The sequence below is a fragment of the Ptychodera flava genome, chromosome 8, assembly GCF_041260155.1.
Source record: "Ptychodera flava strain L36383 chromosome 8, AS_Pfla_20210202, whole genome shotgun sequence".
Taxonomy (NCBI): Eukaryota; Metazoa; Hemichordata; class Enteropneusta; family Ptychoderidae; genus Ptychodera; species Ptychodera flava.
The window spans coordinates 16,295,866-16,316,195 of NC_091935.1; the positions used below are offsets into that span (position 1 = coordinate 16,295,866).

General features: G+C 36.2%; 1 protein-coding gene across 5 annotated transcripts in view; it reads left to right on the plus strand.

Annotated features, from left to right (window-relative positions):
* Positions 1 to 14,959, plus strand: part of LOC139138637 (fibroblast growth factor receptor 3-like) — an 86,802-nt gene extending 71,843 nt beyond the window's left edge. For all 5 annotated transcript variants that reach the window (XM_070707109.1, XM_070707108.1, XM_070707110.1 and 2 more), the window contains 9 exons: positions 39 to 296; positions 5,586 to 5,787; positions 6,327 to 6,458; positions 7,181 to 7,353; positions 8,622 to 8,753; positions 9,414 to 9,481; positions 10,571 to 10,611; positions 12,271 to 12,467; positions 13,223 to 14,959. In XM_070707109.1, the coding sequence (XP_070563210.1) occupies positions 39 to 296; positions 5,586 to 5,787; positions 6,327 to 6,458; positions 7,181 to 7,353; positions 8,622 to 8,753; positions 9,414 to 9,481; positions 10,571 to 10,611; positions 12,271 to 12,467; positions 13,223 to 13,315 (1,296 nt within the window). In that variant the 3' untranslated portion in view covers positions 13,316 to 14,959. The remainder of the gene's footprint in view (positions 1 to 38; positions 297 to 5,585; positions 5,788 to 6,326; positions 6,459 to 7,180; positions 7,354 to 8,621; positions 8,754 to 9,413; positions 9,482 to 10,570; positions 10,612 to 12,270; positions 12,468 to 13,222) is intronic.
* Positions 14,960 to 20,330: the final 5,371 nt, after the last annotated feature.

Sequence of the window (20,330 nt, forward strand, 5' to 3'; positions counted from 1 at the left end):
GGCTGTTGTGACCCATGGACCATATCTTCAATTTCCAGAAACCGCTTTCCAAGATGATGATCATCGTAATCTGCGTCTGCTCTGCTGCGGTCTTGTTCTGCATTATCTGGACTGTGTTCTTTGCCTGGTACACTATGCTGGATCGCTCGGGCAAACGCATCATCAAACCGCCCAGGTTTGGAAACCCGCTGTCTCCCATGGCCAAGATTGTTGAAGAACAGAAGAAGAAGCTCAAAGAACAAAATCAAAACAATGCCATGCTTATAGAGAATGCTTCCAGTCAAGAACAGATGGGGGTAAGGTTTAATGTCCCTTTCACCACCATGGTTTGGCCCAAACCCATTGTTATCAATGGTGGTTGTGAACCTGTTTACAGGGAATTTGGGGGTGAACAGGTTATGTCCATTTGCAGTTGACATATAGACTTCTCTACCATTTGAACACTAATGTCAGTTTTTGTCACCTTCGTAAAATATAACACATACAATTTATTTCAGATCCAGAAAAAATTTTTCAGATTTTCCAAAATTTTAATCTAAAACTGTAGCCAATTAAAAGTTGTTGTCGTCTGGTCTAAAATTATTTTTAAAATGCAGAAAAATTAATGAAAATTGGTAAAATGTTGTGCTAAAATTTTAATGTGACCAATTACAGCTCTCAATGGGTTAATGACTATTGTGTCCAACTTTCTGTGACGACTTCAATTTTCCATGATGAAAAATTGGTTACAACTGAGTGAATGTAAAGAAAGACGATTATGTCAATGAATTTGGCCAATTTAAAATATTCCCTTGCCAGTTGCATTGTATAATTGGTTGTCTCTGGTCAAGGTTTGGAATTATATTGATCAAAGCGTGTCTGACTCAACAGAAATGGGAAGTTGTAAAACAGGAAAAGTGCATGTCTGCAGATTTGGTAGTCCAAGAAAAGTTGTTGAGACCTGCTGAGTACATCACTGAATCAAATCTGCAACTTCTTGAGGTCTGTAATGGTGGTTAACCCTTTGAGTGCCAAAGTCAATTTCTGTGACCTTTATAAAATATACCCCAGTCAATTTCTTTTGGACTTTTTTGCCAAATTTTGATAAAAATCTGTAGCAAATGAAATTTAATGTCCATTTGGTCCAAAATTATATAAAAACATCCCAAAAAACTTTATAAAAATTGGTTAAATGTCGCGCTGTAAAATTTTGGTGGACAAACTTACAGCACTCAAAGGGTTAATGAATCAATATTTTGAAAAACTCAGTCGGCTCAATGGGAGAGGAAGGAGAACAAAACTCAAATATATCATTGAACTCTCAGTGCAGTATAGTGATCTGTATAGACTGCTCTTTGTCAAATCAATATTATTATTATTATTATTATTTTATTATAAAGCCTTCAAAAGAAGAGAAATACAAAAAACTAATATAATGACAATTTAAAGATCAGGAATTAAATGAAAACTCTCCGTACAAAACAAAAAAAATCCCAAGTTTAAAATGGTCTTAATAACATATTAAGAAGATGACGACTGTGTAAATCTTTTGCAAGTAACAACTGGCGAATGCTGTCAGTCAGCCCATCTGGCCTTGAACATGTTTTCATATTTTTAAGGATCGACTGAGAATATTGCTTGTCAAAAATATACCGCAAAAGTGAAATACCATTTCTGACACAAATTCTATTAACACGTGATACTAAATCAGTGTGACCATGCAGTCTACCACATAAATGCATATTCAAAAGATGCAGGTAAAACAACGTGCACGAGATTTATTACTGAAGATGGATTTTATCAAATCAAGAGAACTGATTTCAAGAGACGTATCAATTTTCATAACATTAATTGCCTTCAGGAAAGAAGTACTTCTACAATATTTATGAATGCCAAACCCAGCTTTTAATAATTTTGACTGGATTTTTCGGCCTCATTAATTGATGATTTAGACATGTGTACACAGTTAATACCATACAATAAAACTGGTCTTATGGCAACATTCCATACATAAGCGAGTACATTACAGTCAATATGGCCATTACTGAATCCAGCGCCTTGAAGTCCATAAAAAGCTTTCCTACATGCATTTATTCTATTTCTGATGTGATCATTAGGATTAGACGATGAAAGTGTAACACCTAAATAGTTCACACTTTCGCATTCATCCAGTCTTACACCACTCAGTAACCAATATGGATGCGGTGTAAGTGTACACTTACCGAAAATAACACAGCTTGTCTTTTTAGGATTGAAACACAGCCATGATTTGTAATATATTTGTTTGCAATCTCGATCATATTTTGAAGACCAGTAACAGAAAGGCTAGCTAACAATAAGTCGTCAGCATAACAAAAAACATTAAAAGACAAATTATTAATCCTGATACCTCCAACACATGACGACAATTCATCCACTAAATCTTGATAAAACAAATTGAAAAGAAAAGGAGACGATAATCCTCCTTGACGGGTACCTACAGACACAATAACTGGTTCACTCAAACTAGAACCCCACTTAATTTGTACGCTTAGATGCCTATACCAATACACTAAAATCTTCCAGCAATGATTAGGAAGTACATCCATTGCTTTATAAAACAAAACATCATGAGGTACAGCATCAAAGGCTCCCTCTGCATCTAGAGAGCAAGTATAAACTGTCGATCCTCGTTTGTTACAGTATGAAATTACATCATTTGCTAAGGCTGCAGCAGTAGCAGTTCCTCTACCAGTAACAAAACCAAACTGTAAATCACTAAATTCATGTTGACCGGAAACATCGAGAATATAAAGTTCAATAATTTTCGAAAATGTACAGGATAAGGTCAAAGGTCTATAATGTTTTGGTACTGCAGGATCAAGTGTCGATTTCTTTGACAAATCAAAATAAGCAGATAAATCCTTAATTTTGGATTTTCGGGAGACTGGTAGTTGTTTATTTAGGTGACAGGTATCAGTCTCTACTGTATGTATAATCTCTGGAATTAGCAGAATTAAAGAATTACTGAAGGGAAGGTATATCTCCCCCATACTTGCCAAATAACCTTTCAATCAGTGATATGCCTGAGTGACTTAGCAGACACTCTGCAAGTTTACTTGTCCTGCAGGTACAAGTAAATGTATATGAGAGAGTCCTGAAGGTGGCGGCCCACGATGTAAAAAAGCAGTTGCCTCGATCCTAGCTCTTATGTACTTGCTCAATGATCAGCGAACTGTTTCATGCAGATTTATATGTTTGTCATAGTACCTGTACATTTTATCTCAGATGTGCATACAGAGTTGGGCTGACTGTATTTATGTATCAGTCAACTAACATCTGTATATGTCGCAGCTGTGTTGTGTTTTGTGCGTTTTTGCAAGCAAGGAAGATCACTTATTTTCATTGAATAATGGCGATGGCTGCATATGCAGTGGAGGTAAGATTTCTAAATGTCAAATGCTCCTGTGTCATCATTCATACGCAGGTGTCTCACAGTATATGGATAGTGGCATTGTGTGTATCCATATAAATGTACGTCATAGTTTGGCTGAGTGTACTGATGGGTACGGCCAAACTGAACTCACTCATATCACAGCTGTAACACATGGGGGTTGTGTTTTGTGCTTCATGAAAGTCAGAAGCATCACTTATATTCATTGAATAATGATGGTGGCATACATGTATATTATGCGGGAGAGGTTTCCATATCATAATCAATCGGCACCTGGCAGTGTGTGTAGGCACTCATCAGCTGCTTTTTCTGTGTGAATAGTGCCATATGTCAAGGTCTGTGTAATTTCTTTGTCAATTTAGAAAACTGAAACGGTGTCTTTGTTACTGATGAAGCTTAGCAGGTCAGTAAATGTCACTTCATCAAAATTAATGTGGGAAAAAAATGTACAACTGGATGAATTAAAAGAAAGGTAATTAGTGGCGCGACTGTGCCTGTTAATTAGCTTTTCATACGGGTGTATAACCAAGGTTGGATTTTGAAGCATACATTTTATACTACTCTGCAGTAACTAAAGTTTGGCTGCATGTATACTAGTGTACCGGTAGACTCTTTTTTTGTTGGTCCAAATGCTAGCTGTCGATAGCCACAGGGTCAGAAACAGCGTGTTCTTTAACCCTTTCACCACCATGGTTTGACCCAAATCCATTGTTATCAATGGTAATTATGGACCTGACTACAGGAAATTAGGGGTGAACAGGTTAAAGGATATGAACTCATCGCAGAAGGTTAATTAAGCTGGTTGTGAGCATACTGTGTGTTGTGAGTGTGGGATCAAAAATAGCTCGCTCATGTATTAACAATTGACAAAAACTATTAAACCCCATACTGTGCGTTAATGGACAATGTCTACCTACCTGTTGTGTATTGTTGTAAACCTTGATATCGAAAAATGACAAATGTTTAAGTCGTTCATTATCATACATTGGATACCTTTGAAAATAAAAACAAATTTACTTAGCATGACAATTTGCAAGGCCTAAAAGAGAATCATTCGTGAAACAATCAGTATTTCAAAGCTGGTTTTGTTCAACTGTTACATTAATAGCATTGGTGGTAAATTTTAGCAATCCTGCTCAGGTGACTTAGGTTGTTACAGTTTGATAACTGCAGATCTGCAGGTTACAGGAGTCTGGTTTATTGAATTGGTAGTACTGTATTGCCTTTAAGTTAGGATGTGCCTCAGGGAGAAATTTTTGGATTCTCAAAGTTTTCCAATTCTTTACTGGTCTATCACTTCTTGGGGCTAATTTTGAAGCCCTTTTAGTAAGAAAAACTTTCACTGTCTTAGTTTTTTTTGAAAATCAGAAAAAAATCTAATTTTTTCTTCAAATAGTGAACACAGTGTCGGCCATTTTGAATTTCCAATATTGGTTAATTTGTAATTTGTTTCTCCAATACCAAAATTTACATAGTGACCCAGGATTTTTCTGCTTTATTTTGAAAGTGTTAGGTTGAAAGATTCCTTCGAAAAAATTTGGGCAAAAGTGTATGTCTTTTACTTTTGGAGGCGCATACTACTCACTGTAAGTGCAGGTTCATGAAAAGAAAAATGAATTATTAAAGCTACCAGTAGGCCGTTTTTTTTGTGGAGATAGAGCATGTCTGCAACCCTAGCAATGCAGTGACACATACTTTTCTGTTGACATGTTTAAACTGAGTGGGTTGTGAGGTGGAGCTCCTCTGGTTTTGTCTTGACAGAGCAATAGATATCTGAAGCAACTGTAAATTATACAAATTTGCCATAGATCTACCGATTTATGTTTTCCTACTTCATCTATATACGGTATGGTGTAACCTTCAAGCTTGACACAAGGACACTTGCAGCAAAAAAATAGGATATGCTCAAGTCTTTTTGAAATTCCTGATACCACTTTTCAGTAAAGTACCTTTGAGGACAATATATACACACTTCCATCACAAGTTTGTCTTGTGTACTGTGGACATTTTGAATTTTGTTGTCAAATTTTATGGTTGAAATTGCATCTGTCTTACCTATTAGATTATCAGGACGTAAATCTTCAAGTGTAGAAGTAGCTGTGTTATTGATAAGTTTGTTGTTTCTGGCCTGTATAGTCTGACAAGTCTGTATGTCTGTTACATGTACTTGCAGAAAAAGTCCCAAAGAGTGCCACTTATTCCAGACCATAGCTCTTCAGTGAAGATGCACGCTCTGAAAGCCAAATGGAACATTGAAGAAAAGAACCTGAAACTGTCCCGACTCTTGGAAAATGGTGAATTTTGTTATATAAAGGAGGGACAGTACACACGGAAGGATGAATCGGAGGTCAAAGTGGCCTGCAAAGTACTCAAAGGTGGGTATTTTTGGATCAATGTTATATTCATCTACATTGCCAAAGTACAAAATATCAGTGGTCCCAAGTAATGTATATGTTAACATGGGACTTCCATCAAAATATCAAATAGCTGCAAATTTCCTCTCATTTATTTCATCAAGAAATTAGCAAGGCCAAATATAAGACACCCAAGTGGCAAATGTGTAACAGGCCACTTCCAACTGTATACAGATCATGTCATATATAAGCATGTCAGGCGCTTGCTGTCATTGATCTGCTAAGTACGGTCAATGCTTTGACATACTTAGTGGTCAGCAGGTTTGAGAGATTGTAGGCCCAACTATAACAAACTTATTTATGGCATTTGGTGGTACTGACATGGTTTATTAAAACCCTTTCACCACCATGGTTTGAACCAGTCTCATTGTTTTCTATGGTAAAGTTGGATCTCTTGACTCCGGAAATGGGGGTGACAGGGTTGATGTTGCTGGCATTATCATATGATGATTTTCAAGTTCATTATATTCCCATATCCCTTTACTTTTCATGCCTTTCAGATCCTAGGAATGACTTAGCAAATAAAGAATTATTAAATGAATTTGAAATACTTGCACACTTGTTACCAGACCCGCGTGTTGTGGTTTTACACGGACTTTGCAATATAGCGCAAGAGCGTGACCACTTTGCAAGTAAGTAAAATCTTCTTAAACTTGGTTTCAGAAAATGAAGCTGTTAACCCTTTAAGTGCTGTAATTTTTTCCATCAAAATTTTAGTGCAACATTTTACCAATTATAATGAATTTTTCTGCAATTTTTTTTGATAATTTTGGACCAAATGGAGATCACATTTCATTAGCTACAGTTTCTTATCAAAATTTTTCACAAAAATTTACAAAAAAATTGACCATGGTAAATTTTACCAAAAAAATTGATTTGTTTCTGGTCAGCGCGCGCATCACTTAAAGTGTGTGCGTCAACTCTTTTTTTTCCTGTTTTTCATTTGCCCCTACGGAAAAAAGGGGAAAATGTATCAAATTCCAGCCAAAATAAAAAAAAATTGAAAAAAAAATTGCGTCACCGCATCATTTTTGCCACATGTCAATGACCAGAAACAAACCTATTATTTTTTTGGCCTTATAACAAAAATTGAGTTTGGCGTTCAAAGGCTTAACATCACATTACAAAAGCGTAACTTTTGCGATCAGTGTTTTATTTGACCTGAATTCAGTCTATCAATAGTTGATCCGTTAACTCATCAATGATGAATGGCAGCTATAGATATGAACACGGAATGATTGTCACTTTGCCCATGGCTAGAGCACGTTGCCTTATCACAGGTTGCGATAAGTGTTCCTGAAAACTAAACTATGCACTGGCTAACCCGCCACTAATTGTCTCCGACCTTTTCCAGCTCAATATTGTCTGGTGACGGAATACGTTTCCAACGGCAGCTTACTAAGGTACCTCAGAAGATGTCGCAGCAGGAAACGAGACGAACCACCGCGGCACAGTATACCAGTTACAGAACTCATGAATATTATTGTTGATGTAGCGCAAGGCATGAAATTTTTGGTCACACAAAAGGTAAGACACAAAACTGGCATGCTTCTCAGTAAATGTCAGGGGCAAATGTCAAGATTGCATTATTATTATTATTATTATTAATCTCTATTTAAACTCGATAACTCCATAGGTGAAACACCTCTTTTCGTGGAGGTCGAATAGACAAAAGAAAGTCATAAAAACACTTTACAGCACAAACATGAAAACACAAAACACACAAGAACAAATAGATATAAAAAACTACGAAACGGCATCAGACAAGTAAGTATTATACAAAAAGTTGTTACAAGATTTCTTAAAACTAGTCAGCATTTTATTGACAATCATAAATGTACTGGAAAGCCGTATGGTCACCTTAGGTGAACAGACATTTCTGTACCTACACACGTGTAATATTTAAGCACTAAACCACACCCAGCGATGGTATACCAAGAAAGATACATTAAATGCATATATATGAAGTGAACTGGTCAAAACTGGGTGGTATACCATCCCTGGGTGTGTTTTTTGCGATTATATCAAAACAGTATATTGAAAATCTGGCATGGATGGTTAAAAAAGTATATGATTTTTGCTCTATAGCCGAGAGCTCAGGCATGTGTCAGCTGTGTTGTATCCTGAATATAGTACCGTTCTTTTCACATCTCGACCAATCAAATTGCTGTATTTCCACCAAATAGATCATGCTTTTAAACACACTATTGTATTCAGTTTTGTTTCTTCATAATGTCTTTGTCAATTTGGCAAAACCTAGAATTCAAAACAGGCACAACCAAACAAACGTTTGTGCACAAACGCACATAGAAATACATTTATTCCCATACGCATTAGTTGTACATGCAGCTGTTGGTACCACGATCACTTATTATTCCAGGGTCCCCAGTTTCATAAAATACTATATGCCATTCAGAATTAGGTATTTTGTGTCGCACATGTATGAGTGTATCATGTATGTGTAATAACTCTCACAATATAACATTTGGCTTTCTTGTAGACACATGTGCCGTTCTCTAATAATTTAGGTTTTAATGTACCGGTATGTCTTAAATGACATCATCATGATCATACTTGCCCTACAGTCTGTCTGCAAAATAGACGGACTTTGCTAGATTTCACAACCACAGACTCAGTGCGTTGTTCAGTACATGAAATGTAATTCAGCATTCACATAATCAGAGCAAAATAATAGATGTTATATCTCAGAGTTGTAGAGCTCCTTAGCATTATAGTTTATGTATTCTTGCTGATGAACGCCATGTGTGTGTTTTTGTATTGTTTTTTCTCTGCAGATTGTACATAGGAAGCTAGCGGCATCCAATGTTTTGATAACTTTTAATAACAGAGCTAAGATTTCAGACTTTGGCCTAGCAGCTGATATGTTTGAATTTGGTGACTTTGTCAGAACCAATGAACCTGTCAGGGTAAGTGGTACTCACAAGTTGTTGCAAGAATTTTGGTCAGGGTACTGGTTACTCAATTTGTTCCAGTTTTACGTCCATCTGTACAGCTTTCCTGCACTGCATTGGCCATCCTTTTCTCAAAGCACACGGTCACTTTTACTTGGATTCAATCAGTAATTAATTCCTCTTAAATGAGAGTATACTTTCCAATACAGAGATGACGGAGTGAATATATGTCATCGTTGCACTAAAAACTTTTGATTTTTAATTCAGAATTTCTCTGAAATTTATCTTATTCCTGACACAAATTAAATAATGCATGCAAACTGAACTGTTAGTTTGGATGTGAAGCCCGTCGATTCATGTACTGCTTAGATTGAAGTGGCGTCATCTTTTTTGTAACATTTTCTATTCTTCTTATTTTGATAACCAGCTGTTCATATTTTGACCCTTAAATTATGGGATGGGACTTGCAAATTACTCTCAAGTTGGCAAGTCTTTTGAAAAAAACAAGCATTTTGAATGGAAATACATACAGAGATCATTTAGCTGCAATGTATATGATATAATATAAGGTTGAATTGAGGCAAAATATTTGCATGAGAAAGCTGAAGACAACTCGGGACATGCTTATTGTTTAACATAAATTGACAAGATTGTTCATGTCTACTCCACCTACAGAGATCACTTAGAAGATGGCTTTCCTATGAGAGTCTCCTTGACGGTGTGTTCAGCTCAAAGAGTGATGTGTAAGTTAATGCTTTTAAGTGTCTCAGTTGAGGGATTTTGTTGGTCCTTGCTGGAAACAAGGATTAGGTGATGTTAATGAACTTCATGAATGACAATTTGAAAGATGTTTGATATGGACCTGAGAGTTTTCATTGGTTGTCTTTGCCTGGGAACTGGTTATGACATTGATTCCGACCCTGAAGGAGTTGATAGAGTGATTAGAGAGATCACAAAGGTTGTGGAGTGATATGGGATGAGGTCAAGGTCAAAAAGAAATGAAAAGCCCTATAGTTATGCATATCTCTTTGTAGATGAATGACATGAATGATAGCCACACTATATTATTCCCATTTGTTCCTGTATGTCCATGACTCTGTATGGTTAGTGTTGACCTTCAACATCAGGCAGTGTGAAATGACTTAAATAACGAGACGAAAATGTGTTTGTACTTAGAAGAACAATCTGAAGAGCAGATTTTGTAGCAACTTTTATGTTCCTTTTAATGGTGATGTCATGCTCCCCGTGGCGGAAGAGCTGAGGGGCCCTGCAATAAGCGCACTTACTGCAATTTGTAGTGTAATTTCATATCACAAATTCATGTGTTAATGCTGTAAAGCATAATGGTAAACAGAGAGAAAATTGTATTATTGCCAACAAAATTCTCCTATTTCTTTTTCAAAATTCAAAGATCAGAAGCTGCTTGCTGTATGTATTGTGCATTTCTTTAGGTTATGTGGCATCCTCTGATGATGATAGTTATGCTGCCCTCTAGTGGCAATTATGTCACTTTTAAAACACCTAATCAAAATGTAGTAGTGAGGAAAGTTTACAACACAGCCGTAATAATTGTATGCTTAACGTCACTTTCCTGTGGCAGTACCACCATCCATGAGTGACGTAAGTGCCATACGGTGACTTCACTGCAGTACATGTATGACAATACCAACGCCCAAAAGTGATACCATACGGTGATATATAATCACTGTCAAACGGCGATATCGCTGTCTAGGTGGTGACGTCACTCTCCGATGGCGATACCATTGTCCCACTGTGATATCAATGTCCAATGGCAAGTGATATCTGATCAAAGTTTCCAATTCAATTTCCAGGTGGTCCTATGGTATCTTGCTGTGGGAAATTGCAACTCTAGGTAAGTTATACAGCATTTCATTTCTGCTATCATCATCTGCACTCATCAATTAGTGTTCAAAATCATCTACTGGAAGGCTTGGCAAAATCAATTATAAACTACGGTTGTGCATGAAAGTTACACATTAGAAAATATTTTGCTCTTTTGACATATAATGCCATATGACACTATTACCGTTATAATACCCAATGCAAATATGTACTGTAATACCAGTACTTTGTGAGTGTTATTTGACTCTATTGTACAGAATGTTTACCATGTCAATACATGTTTTTTTTGTTAAAGTAGAACGCGCCTTGGGGACAGATATTCGGACTCTCAAACTTTTACAATTCTTTTCTGATCTACCACTTTTGGGGGTTCATTTTAAAGCTCATGGTGTAAGAAAACTTTTGACAGTCTTAGTTTCTTCGAAAATTGAAAATTTTATTTTTTGCTATTGAGCTAATACAGGGATGGCAGCCATTTCGAATTCCAAACATTGGTTAATGTCAGGCAATTTGTTTCTCTAGTAGCAAAATTTGCACCGTGACCCAAAATTTTATTCTTGATTTTGAAAGAGAATGGTTGAAATATTCCCTGAGGAAAGTTTTAGCAAAAGTTTAAGTCTTTCACTTTTGAGGCACATACTACCTTAAATACCTTATGAAGGGGCAGAGCTTACTTCTTTGGAGGTGACATTTTTGACAATTGGTGCACCCGTCATCGTTGTATACGTCACTGTGAAACACATTGACCACACTGTCATGATGTAACTTGCTTTGACAAGTGGATCAAGTAAAACATCTGTGATCAGTGTTTGTGTTCAGAGGTTTAGAAGAAGAATGATGTACAAGGCAGTCTTTGAGATTGAAAGTGCCAAAGTCACTCCCTGATGCAGTTGAGAATTATGGCAATTTTCAGTTCATTGAAGAAGTCGGGATATTCTGCCAATGATAGATGACAATTGAATAATGGATTATCCCAGCTCATTAAGACACTCTCCTTTTACTGCCATGTATAGCCTGACATTGCAAGAAGTTTTTTCTAATGACAGATATTTCTATCTACACTCTCTTAAACTTGCTGCAACAACCAGTACTTAGTTTACTGACAGCCAACATATGAAAAACATTTCTTGTTATTTCGTGGGATTACTGACATGTTACTGAAATTCAGTTTGAAAAAGTACTCGCTAAAACAGTGGTGCAGTTGTGAAATTGTCATTACAATAATATTAGAGCCATTTCCTATATTGATGTAAATATGCCTTTAAAGCAATATATCAAAAGATAAATTGATTCTTCTGTTAAATATTAATATTAGAATATTATCATATTTCTATTTTAAAGTGAAACTGTGTTACAGTAGGATATCAAAAATAACTTCAAATTCTTCAAACAAGAAAAGTAATTTACATGTATGTTGGAGTTTCTTTGAAGATCATTGTGAATTTCCTTCCTTGTGATTCATATGTTTTTGCTACAAAAAGTGTCTTTGAGATGATGGGTGTACCATCTATTTGGGTTTCCTTTGCAATTGTGAAAGAAAGGGATATATGTGTACCAACCTTCTATATACTCAGACTACTGATATGACCTAAATTTGAATCAAATGATATTCGATGACTCCAGCTGAACTCTGACTTTTCCTCATTCCTGCTTTGCATTCCCGTACCAGGTTCTGTTCCTTATCCGGGCATTAGCATGAAGAGACTACCGGAGAAGCTCAAAGATCACTATCGGATGGAGAAGCCCAAGCATGTCACGCAGGAATACTACGACGCGATGCTCAGGTGCTGGCATCGCAAACCGGAGAGTAGGCCCTCGTTTGACCTCCTTTGCAAGGAAATGAAAAAAATTCAAAAGACAGGAAAGGTGGGTGTGCAAGCAATTAAGTCAATGTTGAAATGTGTATTACTCAGTCTTCACCAGTAGTTCAATATGCTGTACTGTTCTGGTTTCATCACCTCATTTTCAGTTTGTTTGCTGCTGGTTAAACCATAGATGGCCTTATCCTGTTCACAGCATCATTTTGTACATATCTAGAATGAATCGATGATCTGTTAGTGATATGCATGATTTTAAGTTAGTGAATTAAATCCTTTGATGATTTGATAATCAACTCACATATTGTTTTGCATAAATGAACATATTTTAGGAAAGCCTGTCTCTTGTAGACCACTGCTGCCTGAATTTGATCTCAAAAAAAAAAAATTACTGGTAGCTATTGTTCTTGCATGATCATCAGTGTGGCTTCTACCTTATCACATTTTTCAACTCTCAGAGTCAACGTAGGAATTTACAGGAATTTCTTTTCATCATCCCTATACCAGTTAGGCTGCAAGATCCGTCGCTCAACGGCACTCTCTTTACTCACCTGTCTTACGGTCAGTAAGAGAGGGAAGTGTGGAGAGCGCCCTCAAGCGACGGATCTTTGAGTCGATATTCCAGTATGTGTCATATGATAAATTTTGCTGGGTCAAAGTGAACTTTCGTAAGTGCAGTATCAATTTCTGATTGAAGGCACACTGTATGATCCCTAACCTCTGAAAGACTTCACTGAGAGCATTAAACTTTGTAGGAAATTATTGTTTCAAAAATTTCTTTTTTTCTCCTTTCTACCTTTGCAGACTCACATCAATTTAAAAGACTACACCTTTGTGCACTATTACAGCTTGAGGCCGACGCCTGACAGTGATGATGAAGACGATTCGTTCGTTTGATGTTGACTTTCCCCTTCCAAACTCGCAGCAATTCTGTATTTTTTATGCGTTTCTTAAAAACCAAGAAATCATCACTGCCTTCCATGTCTCATCAGAATGGACATTGAAATTGACATTGACATTGATATTGACATTGACATGATTTGCCATTTCACATTGAAGTGGCCGAGTGAGCAGTGACCACCATCAGACAAGTTGTCTTTTCCCAGCATGCAGTGGGAGACTTACCAAGAATATACTGGGAGACTTACCAAAGTGTACATTTGTAGATATTTTACAGACCTGGAAATTTCATTCCGGGCAGCTTTTTTTGTAGACAAATGTCAGCTTTGACAATATGCAAATATATGCTTACCGTATTTACGAATTCTGTATGAAGACATTAAACGGGGGATTGCTTTTTTTTACATAAAATGTTGGGTATTGCATGATTCATAATCCTATCATGAGACAGAAATATCAATTTTTCAGTAGTACAAGAGACAAACCGATTATGTAACTTCCATTCATTGCATTATTGGGTGAAAATTGTTCACAGAATGAAAATATGTTTCATAGACACTGCCATCTGATATAATCACTTTTATTAGCGACAAACTGTCATTTTGTCACTGCAAATCATTTCATCGATAGGTTTTTGTAAGAGTTCATTGCATAAATCATAGCATATAAAATTGGGTCATTTGTAAATTCATGAATGTTCTTTTTCAATTTCAACAATCATGATATCAGATTTTTGCCGAGTCTGACATACTTTAAGTGTCAGTCACTGTTGGTGTAGACGTAGTATGTCATTTGTGTTAAATTGATCAATTGACTCTTCATTTAGGTCTTTCATCAACAAGCATTGACAGGTTACAAATATTTTCATTGATCTTAATGCATCATTTATCCAGTACATGCTTTCTTTTATTCATTGATTAACATTTCATTGCTTTATCTAACAATGCTAGAATCCTTTTGTTTCTTTCATTTTCATTTTCATTTTCATTTCATTATGGAGTGGTGAAATATATGTGTTGGAAGATTGATTTTATACTTGTCCATATATTTTATCATTTATCTGATGGATAGATTAAGTCAGTTTGTATGTTTACCTTCAAAAGGTTCGCCACTGTTGGTGTCTATTTAAGGGACATCATTCATCATGTGCATGAAGGCAAAATGTACTGATATTTCTGAGAAAAGCTTTGCATACATGTATATTGCATGTCTGTTTCCCTGCCTGAATTGCCCAAGGCAAACGTACGGTGAAATTTTAGACTGGATTGAAAAGCGTTATGCTGAAAGTTCACAAATTTTAGCGAAAATTTTGCTTGTAATATTTGGGTATGTACCAAAGGAATATTTCATGTCTTGTGGAAAGCTAACATTTTGACGCAAATGCTATCTTCATTCATACGTTTTTTAGTTCTTAACTCACGACAATAGCTTGAATGCTGAGTTTTTGGCCTACCAAAGTCAAAAGCCATTCCTGTAGTCTTAAAACAATGACAGCTAAAGCTGTGACTTTTTATAAAACAAAGTAAATTTTGTAAGAGAATTAGAAAAGTTATGGAAGCACGTTAAAAAGTTGCTGGGCAAACCAAACAGTCATTGGAAAGCTTTTAGTGAAATATTAAATATATGCAATTATCACTCGTGGATTTTGTGCACATAAAGTAATTGTAGCATATTTTTATGAGGACACTTTACAACTCCATGTACATGTATGTAGCATTTAAACAATGTAATTATGATTGGAGATTTTCTTAACTACTCACCTTTGTAGAATCATACAGTATGGGCTTTATATATATATATATATATATTATATATATATATATATATATATATTATATATATATATCTTTATATATATATATATATATATTATACTGTAACGTTAAGCCCTCAGTATCATAATAACATATGTAAAATTTTAAAGCTCCATAAGCTGTATCTTTGGGCTATATTTGCAGAACTTTTGTTTTGTGGTTTCCCTACACTTTCTGCATTGTATCCCTGAACTGTAATTTAATGCGAAGTATAATTAGCATATCAACACCACCTATATGAGTATAATCTACATTGTTATTGTTGAAAATTGTATTCAAGTCCGGACTAGAATTCATTTGTAAACAATAAACAATGATCACTACACACATACAAGCTGTGTTGACAAAAAGAATACTCAAAATTTCATCATGACAAACGGATCAGGGTCAGACACGGCAGTTGATATACAGAAGCAGAATACTGAAAAACTTGCCACAAGTTACAGCTTATGTCCCTTTAAAGTTCATCCATTTTCTTTTAAACATCATTGATATTCTTAGCCTTAGTGTTTGATAGAGCAGCCACTGGGGCACATTTGCATACTATATGCATTGCCTGTACTACAAGGTGTAGTATAATTGCTTGCCTTGCATGGTGTGTGTTATAGCATGGTTGAATTGCGTCACCAACAGAATGTTTCAAGGAATACAAAGTTGACAAATATAGCAAACTTGATATTAAAATGACATTGGCTGTTGCAGTCCAGTTGTTTTGAACCTGTCATAGTGTATCACTAAAACCAAATCCCAGTCCGGTAAAATGTGCCTTTTTATGTGTACTTGTTATAATATGACTGCAGGGTCAAATCAGTAGATGACATGTGGATGTCATAGTGTGCACTATTGTGGCTATCTCTCTGCCAAATAAAATATTCTGCTGAACTTTTAGCCCAATGGCATTGGTACAAGCCAGTGCATAGTCAACTCGACGTGCATGCTAACCTGATCAGAAAGTCAATGCTGGAATCAGCTTTGCTTCTTAATATATCTTAGCGATATTCCAGACAAAATTATCAAAGTGCAATTTTATCAAATTCATGGAATATCTTAGAGGTTATGTGTACTTTTTTATCAATAATTAGTAGTATTTTGATGGTTTTTTGGGATGAATCTGGTATCGTGACGCTAACCTTTGACCTCATGACTTTGTCAAAGCACAAGACCGCAGTCAACTTTTGGTTGCATCACCTTTACTTGTACTTGATAAATGAAAACATTACATGTGAAAGTCAAAATATTTTAAGTTGCACCTCTAGATGCTTTGGTAGTATTTTTGTTCTCTTGTTTGTTATTTCAGGAGTGAACCCTTGATATGCTTTTTGTTGTTATTTGGATTGGATTTCAAGAATTACACACTTCTAAGTGTGCAAAGTGGATTGAAAGTGAGCGTCTGTTCTGACAATTCACGTATATCGAAGCAACAAGAATATATCAATCCAATGTTGTTATTTATTCATGCATAATCTTGAAGAGTGAGGCTTTGCACCATAAAATGCAAGGTTGACTTGACATTTGAATTTTTTTTGTGAATCTTTCATAAAAAGCTCCACACCAAACAAAATTTTTGCTTCTAGAATGAATTCTACAATCTGACAAAGTTTTTGATGTATTTGTGAATATTTTCTTCAGCCACCAGTGAGTGATGTGGCAACTTCCAACAGTGATTGTCATTATCATTTAGTGTTATACTCTCTGCATATAATTACCATTCAGTGGTAAAATGACTTACAAAATAATATTTCCTCAGAAAACTGCAGGTACGAAATGAAAGTAATCGATGAAAGAATAAACACATCTTACTTTCCCAGTCTCGGCCGCCCCGGAGATCTGGTGTGAACATTGTTGACCTGTTTGGCCAAATCATGTTGGACAGCGCCACCAATGGCGAATATGTAATTGTTTTTGTTTTGCAAATTGAATCTCCTGCCTTGTATCATGTGCTGCACAATCGTAATGTTGATTAACGTGTCACACACAATCATTTGAAATAAGCAATAGAGGAGGTTAGATTTTGTGTAGGAAAACAAATGCTGCAAAATTTATCACAATTTTGGTATTTCACTTTATTCTTGTGAAAATGTCAAATTCATCCCCACCAGTAGGGGATCGGGGAAAGAGTCTAACATTAGGATAGGTGCAATTATAAATATGTAATGATATTATAGTTCCATGATGTTGCTTAACCTTTGTATAGTATGCAAATATTGTGTCAATAGTCATGGACATATTGTAAATTGGAATTTGGTCGACACATTCTTGCTAAACTTTTAAATTTGGAAGTGGTAATGACTAAAGATTGCCACGATTTACAGTATAGGAAACATTCACAACACATAGATTGTGTGTTTCCTAGTGATTTTAACATCAAATAAAATTCTACCATTGGTTCATATTTCTGTGTGTATTTTCCACCACTGGGTTTCTTTGTTGTGGTTGTTCTGAAGAGTGATGCAGTGTTTGTGTGCCTTTCTGTCACAGCCCTTTGAGTTTATATGCCGCGGACAGTTCTTTCAATGGTCTAAGGCTTACCAAGGACCTCAGGCACAGTATAGCCAAAATCACTTGATACACCAACCCACTGAGCTGAGAGTTGCCTGAACAAGGACCTCTAAAGAGAGTAGCTGAGGTTGAAATAGTCTCACCGGATATCACTAGGCTTGAGGGGAACAAAAGTGTACTGTGATACAAATGTTCAAAATCATGAACAATATTAAAGCTCCATAAGCTGTATCTTTTGGCTATTTTTTCAGAACTTTTCTTTTGTGGTTTCCCTACACTTTCTGCATTGAATCCGTAAACTGTAATTTAATACCAAGTATTTAGCATATCAGCACAACCTATATGAGTATAATCTACATTGTTATTGTTGAAAAGTGTATTCAAGTCCGGACTAGAATTCATTTGTTAACAATAAACAATGATCACTACACACATACAAGCTGTGTTGACAAAAAGAATACTTGAAATTTCATCATGACAAACGGATTAGGGTCAGACATGGTAGTTGATATACAGAAGTAGAATACCGAAAAACTTGCCACAAGTCACAGCTTATGTCCCTTTAATCCTTTCAAAGCTACAGCACTTCAATGAACTTGACTTGAGGCCATCTCTGGAAGAATCAGGAATTATATCCTTGGTGAGTTGTCAGGCAATGAAAGAATAGCATCTTGTTTCTGGTCCGAGTGTCTGCATCACTACCTGACCTGCACGTAATGTCTTTTTCATCCTCTACATGCAGTCACCACAATCCTCATCAATGTGTTCACAAACAAAACACTGAAGTAAGACTTAAAAAATGATTCACACATACACTCTATGTGTCAACGGAGCTGCTTTCCCTTCATACATACAAAATAATCATAAATAAAAGTGAGGGCCAGGATGCTGCAATCTTACAAAACCTAACCGGTGAGTAAATCTACTCGCTCTATACATCCTTGCATTAATTGCTTTTGTCAAAGTCAAGGACTAGAAGCAAATACGGCTTTATTTTTTCGTTGTTGCAAATTGAGTAGTTTTCTGGACAGTGTAGCAAAATTGCCTGCAGGATACTTTAAAAGTTCTGCCAATTTTACAAATGAACACAGGCGTGACTAAAGGGATGTCACAAAATTCTGTGTGATAATTGTGTATCTGTAGACAGGGTGAACATCCTTAATAATCAAGGAAGAACGGTACAATAAAGTGTGACCCTGTGGAGTATAGCTGGTGTAAACAGCTATCATGCCTATTTCTACGAGCGGGTCTTTGTGTGTGTGTACAATAGACTTGCCACAAGTCTGTGGTCAGATAGATATCAAAACAAGGTGAAGCAATATACTCTTGCATGCTGTTGCATAGACCAATTGGGTGGATGCGATGACCCATAGATGCTAGGCAAGCCCTGCAGTAACTGCTGTGGAGAAAAGCCAAGCAACTGGGGCCAGTCTATGTATACCAGTACCAGCTTCTTGTCATCATAGTGTCTATTCACAGTGTACTCCAGGAGTTATTCATCTAGAAGTAATGAATATGGTCAATAAATGTCATTTATTAACTTTTTTAATTATACAAGCTACAGCCTAATAGCTTATATAATGAAAAAAGTTAATAAATGGCCCGCCGGTAAAAAGGGTCGATCATGGCCATTGCATGAAGTAAACCTAATTGGAGTGGGCCACCAAAGGCGTCCGCCCATTAAGAGGGTCATGGGCTATTACATAAAGTCAATTTATTGTAGTGGGCCGCCGAAGGCGGCCCGCCGGTAAAGAGGGTCGATCATGGCCATGGCATAAAGTGAACTTTATTGTAGGTATTATGTTTTTGAAAATGTGGTGACCCCCCTTTCCTACCAGTGAAAAAGCGATGACCCCACTTCACAGATTCCAAAATTACGATGACCCCCCTGGATTTTGCGGCCCCCCGGCCGTAACAACTTAACGGTCCCTTAGGGCGGTAATTAAGAGATAAAAACTGATTTGTTCGAAATACTATATCTTTCTTTCATGAATATGACTTTGTTTGTGTACCGTCTATTTACTGTCTGTTCTGTGCTGTTTTGTGTCTATGTTTACAACTATTGTCTTACAAATTTTGACCTAGTGTTATTGGATTACGGATTGGTATGATTGCGATTCTATAGATACACAGATAGCAAGGGTAAAGTAATAGGTACACATGCGACACAGATAGGGCTTGTATAATAAAAATAGTTTAATACATTGCATTTATTCATCATATTCATAACTTCTGCACAAACAGTGCCAGCAGTGCAATGTGGTCTATTCATGTAAAATGCACCCTGTTGTTGTTTACATTTAGGATTTGAATCCTAGTCCAGGTCAAAATTCAGTTGTTTACTGTAACAATGCAGTCAACAAATGTACAGGCTTGTATCTTAACATGGTTCAAGAAGTTAACAAGAAAATGTTGGCATTGAAAACAAAAATTAATAATAGTGAAAAAAAATTGAAACTTTACAGCTAATGGACTTTGTAGACTGTATTTTGTAGAAGCTCAATCCTGTTGGCATACTGAATAGTTTTATTCATAGCATTAATATTTTATTACAATGACATTCATAGCTTAGTAAAGACACTGTGGCTATAAAGCCATTGAGATACATTCGAGTTTGTGCAAACGTCACGCATGTAAAACAAATGGCATGGTCAAGCGGTGACAATTGTCGTTGAGGGCGTAGATCGCGATTACGGATG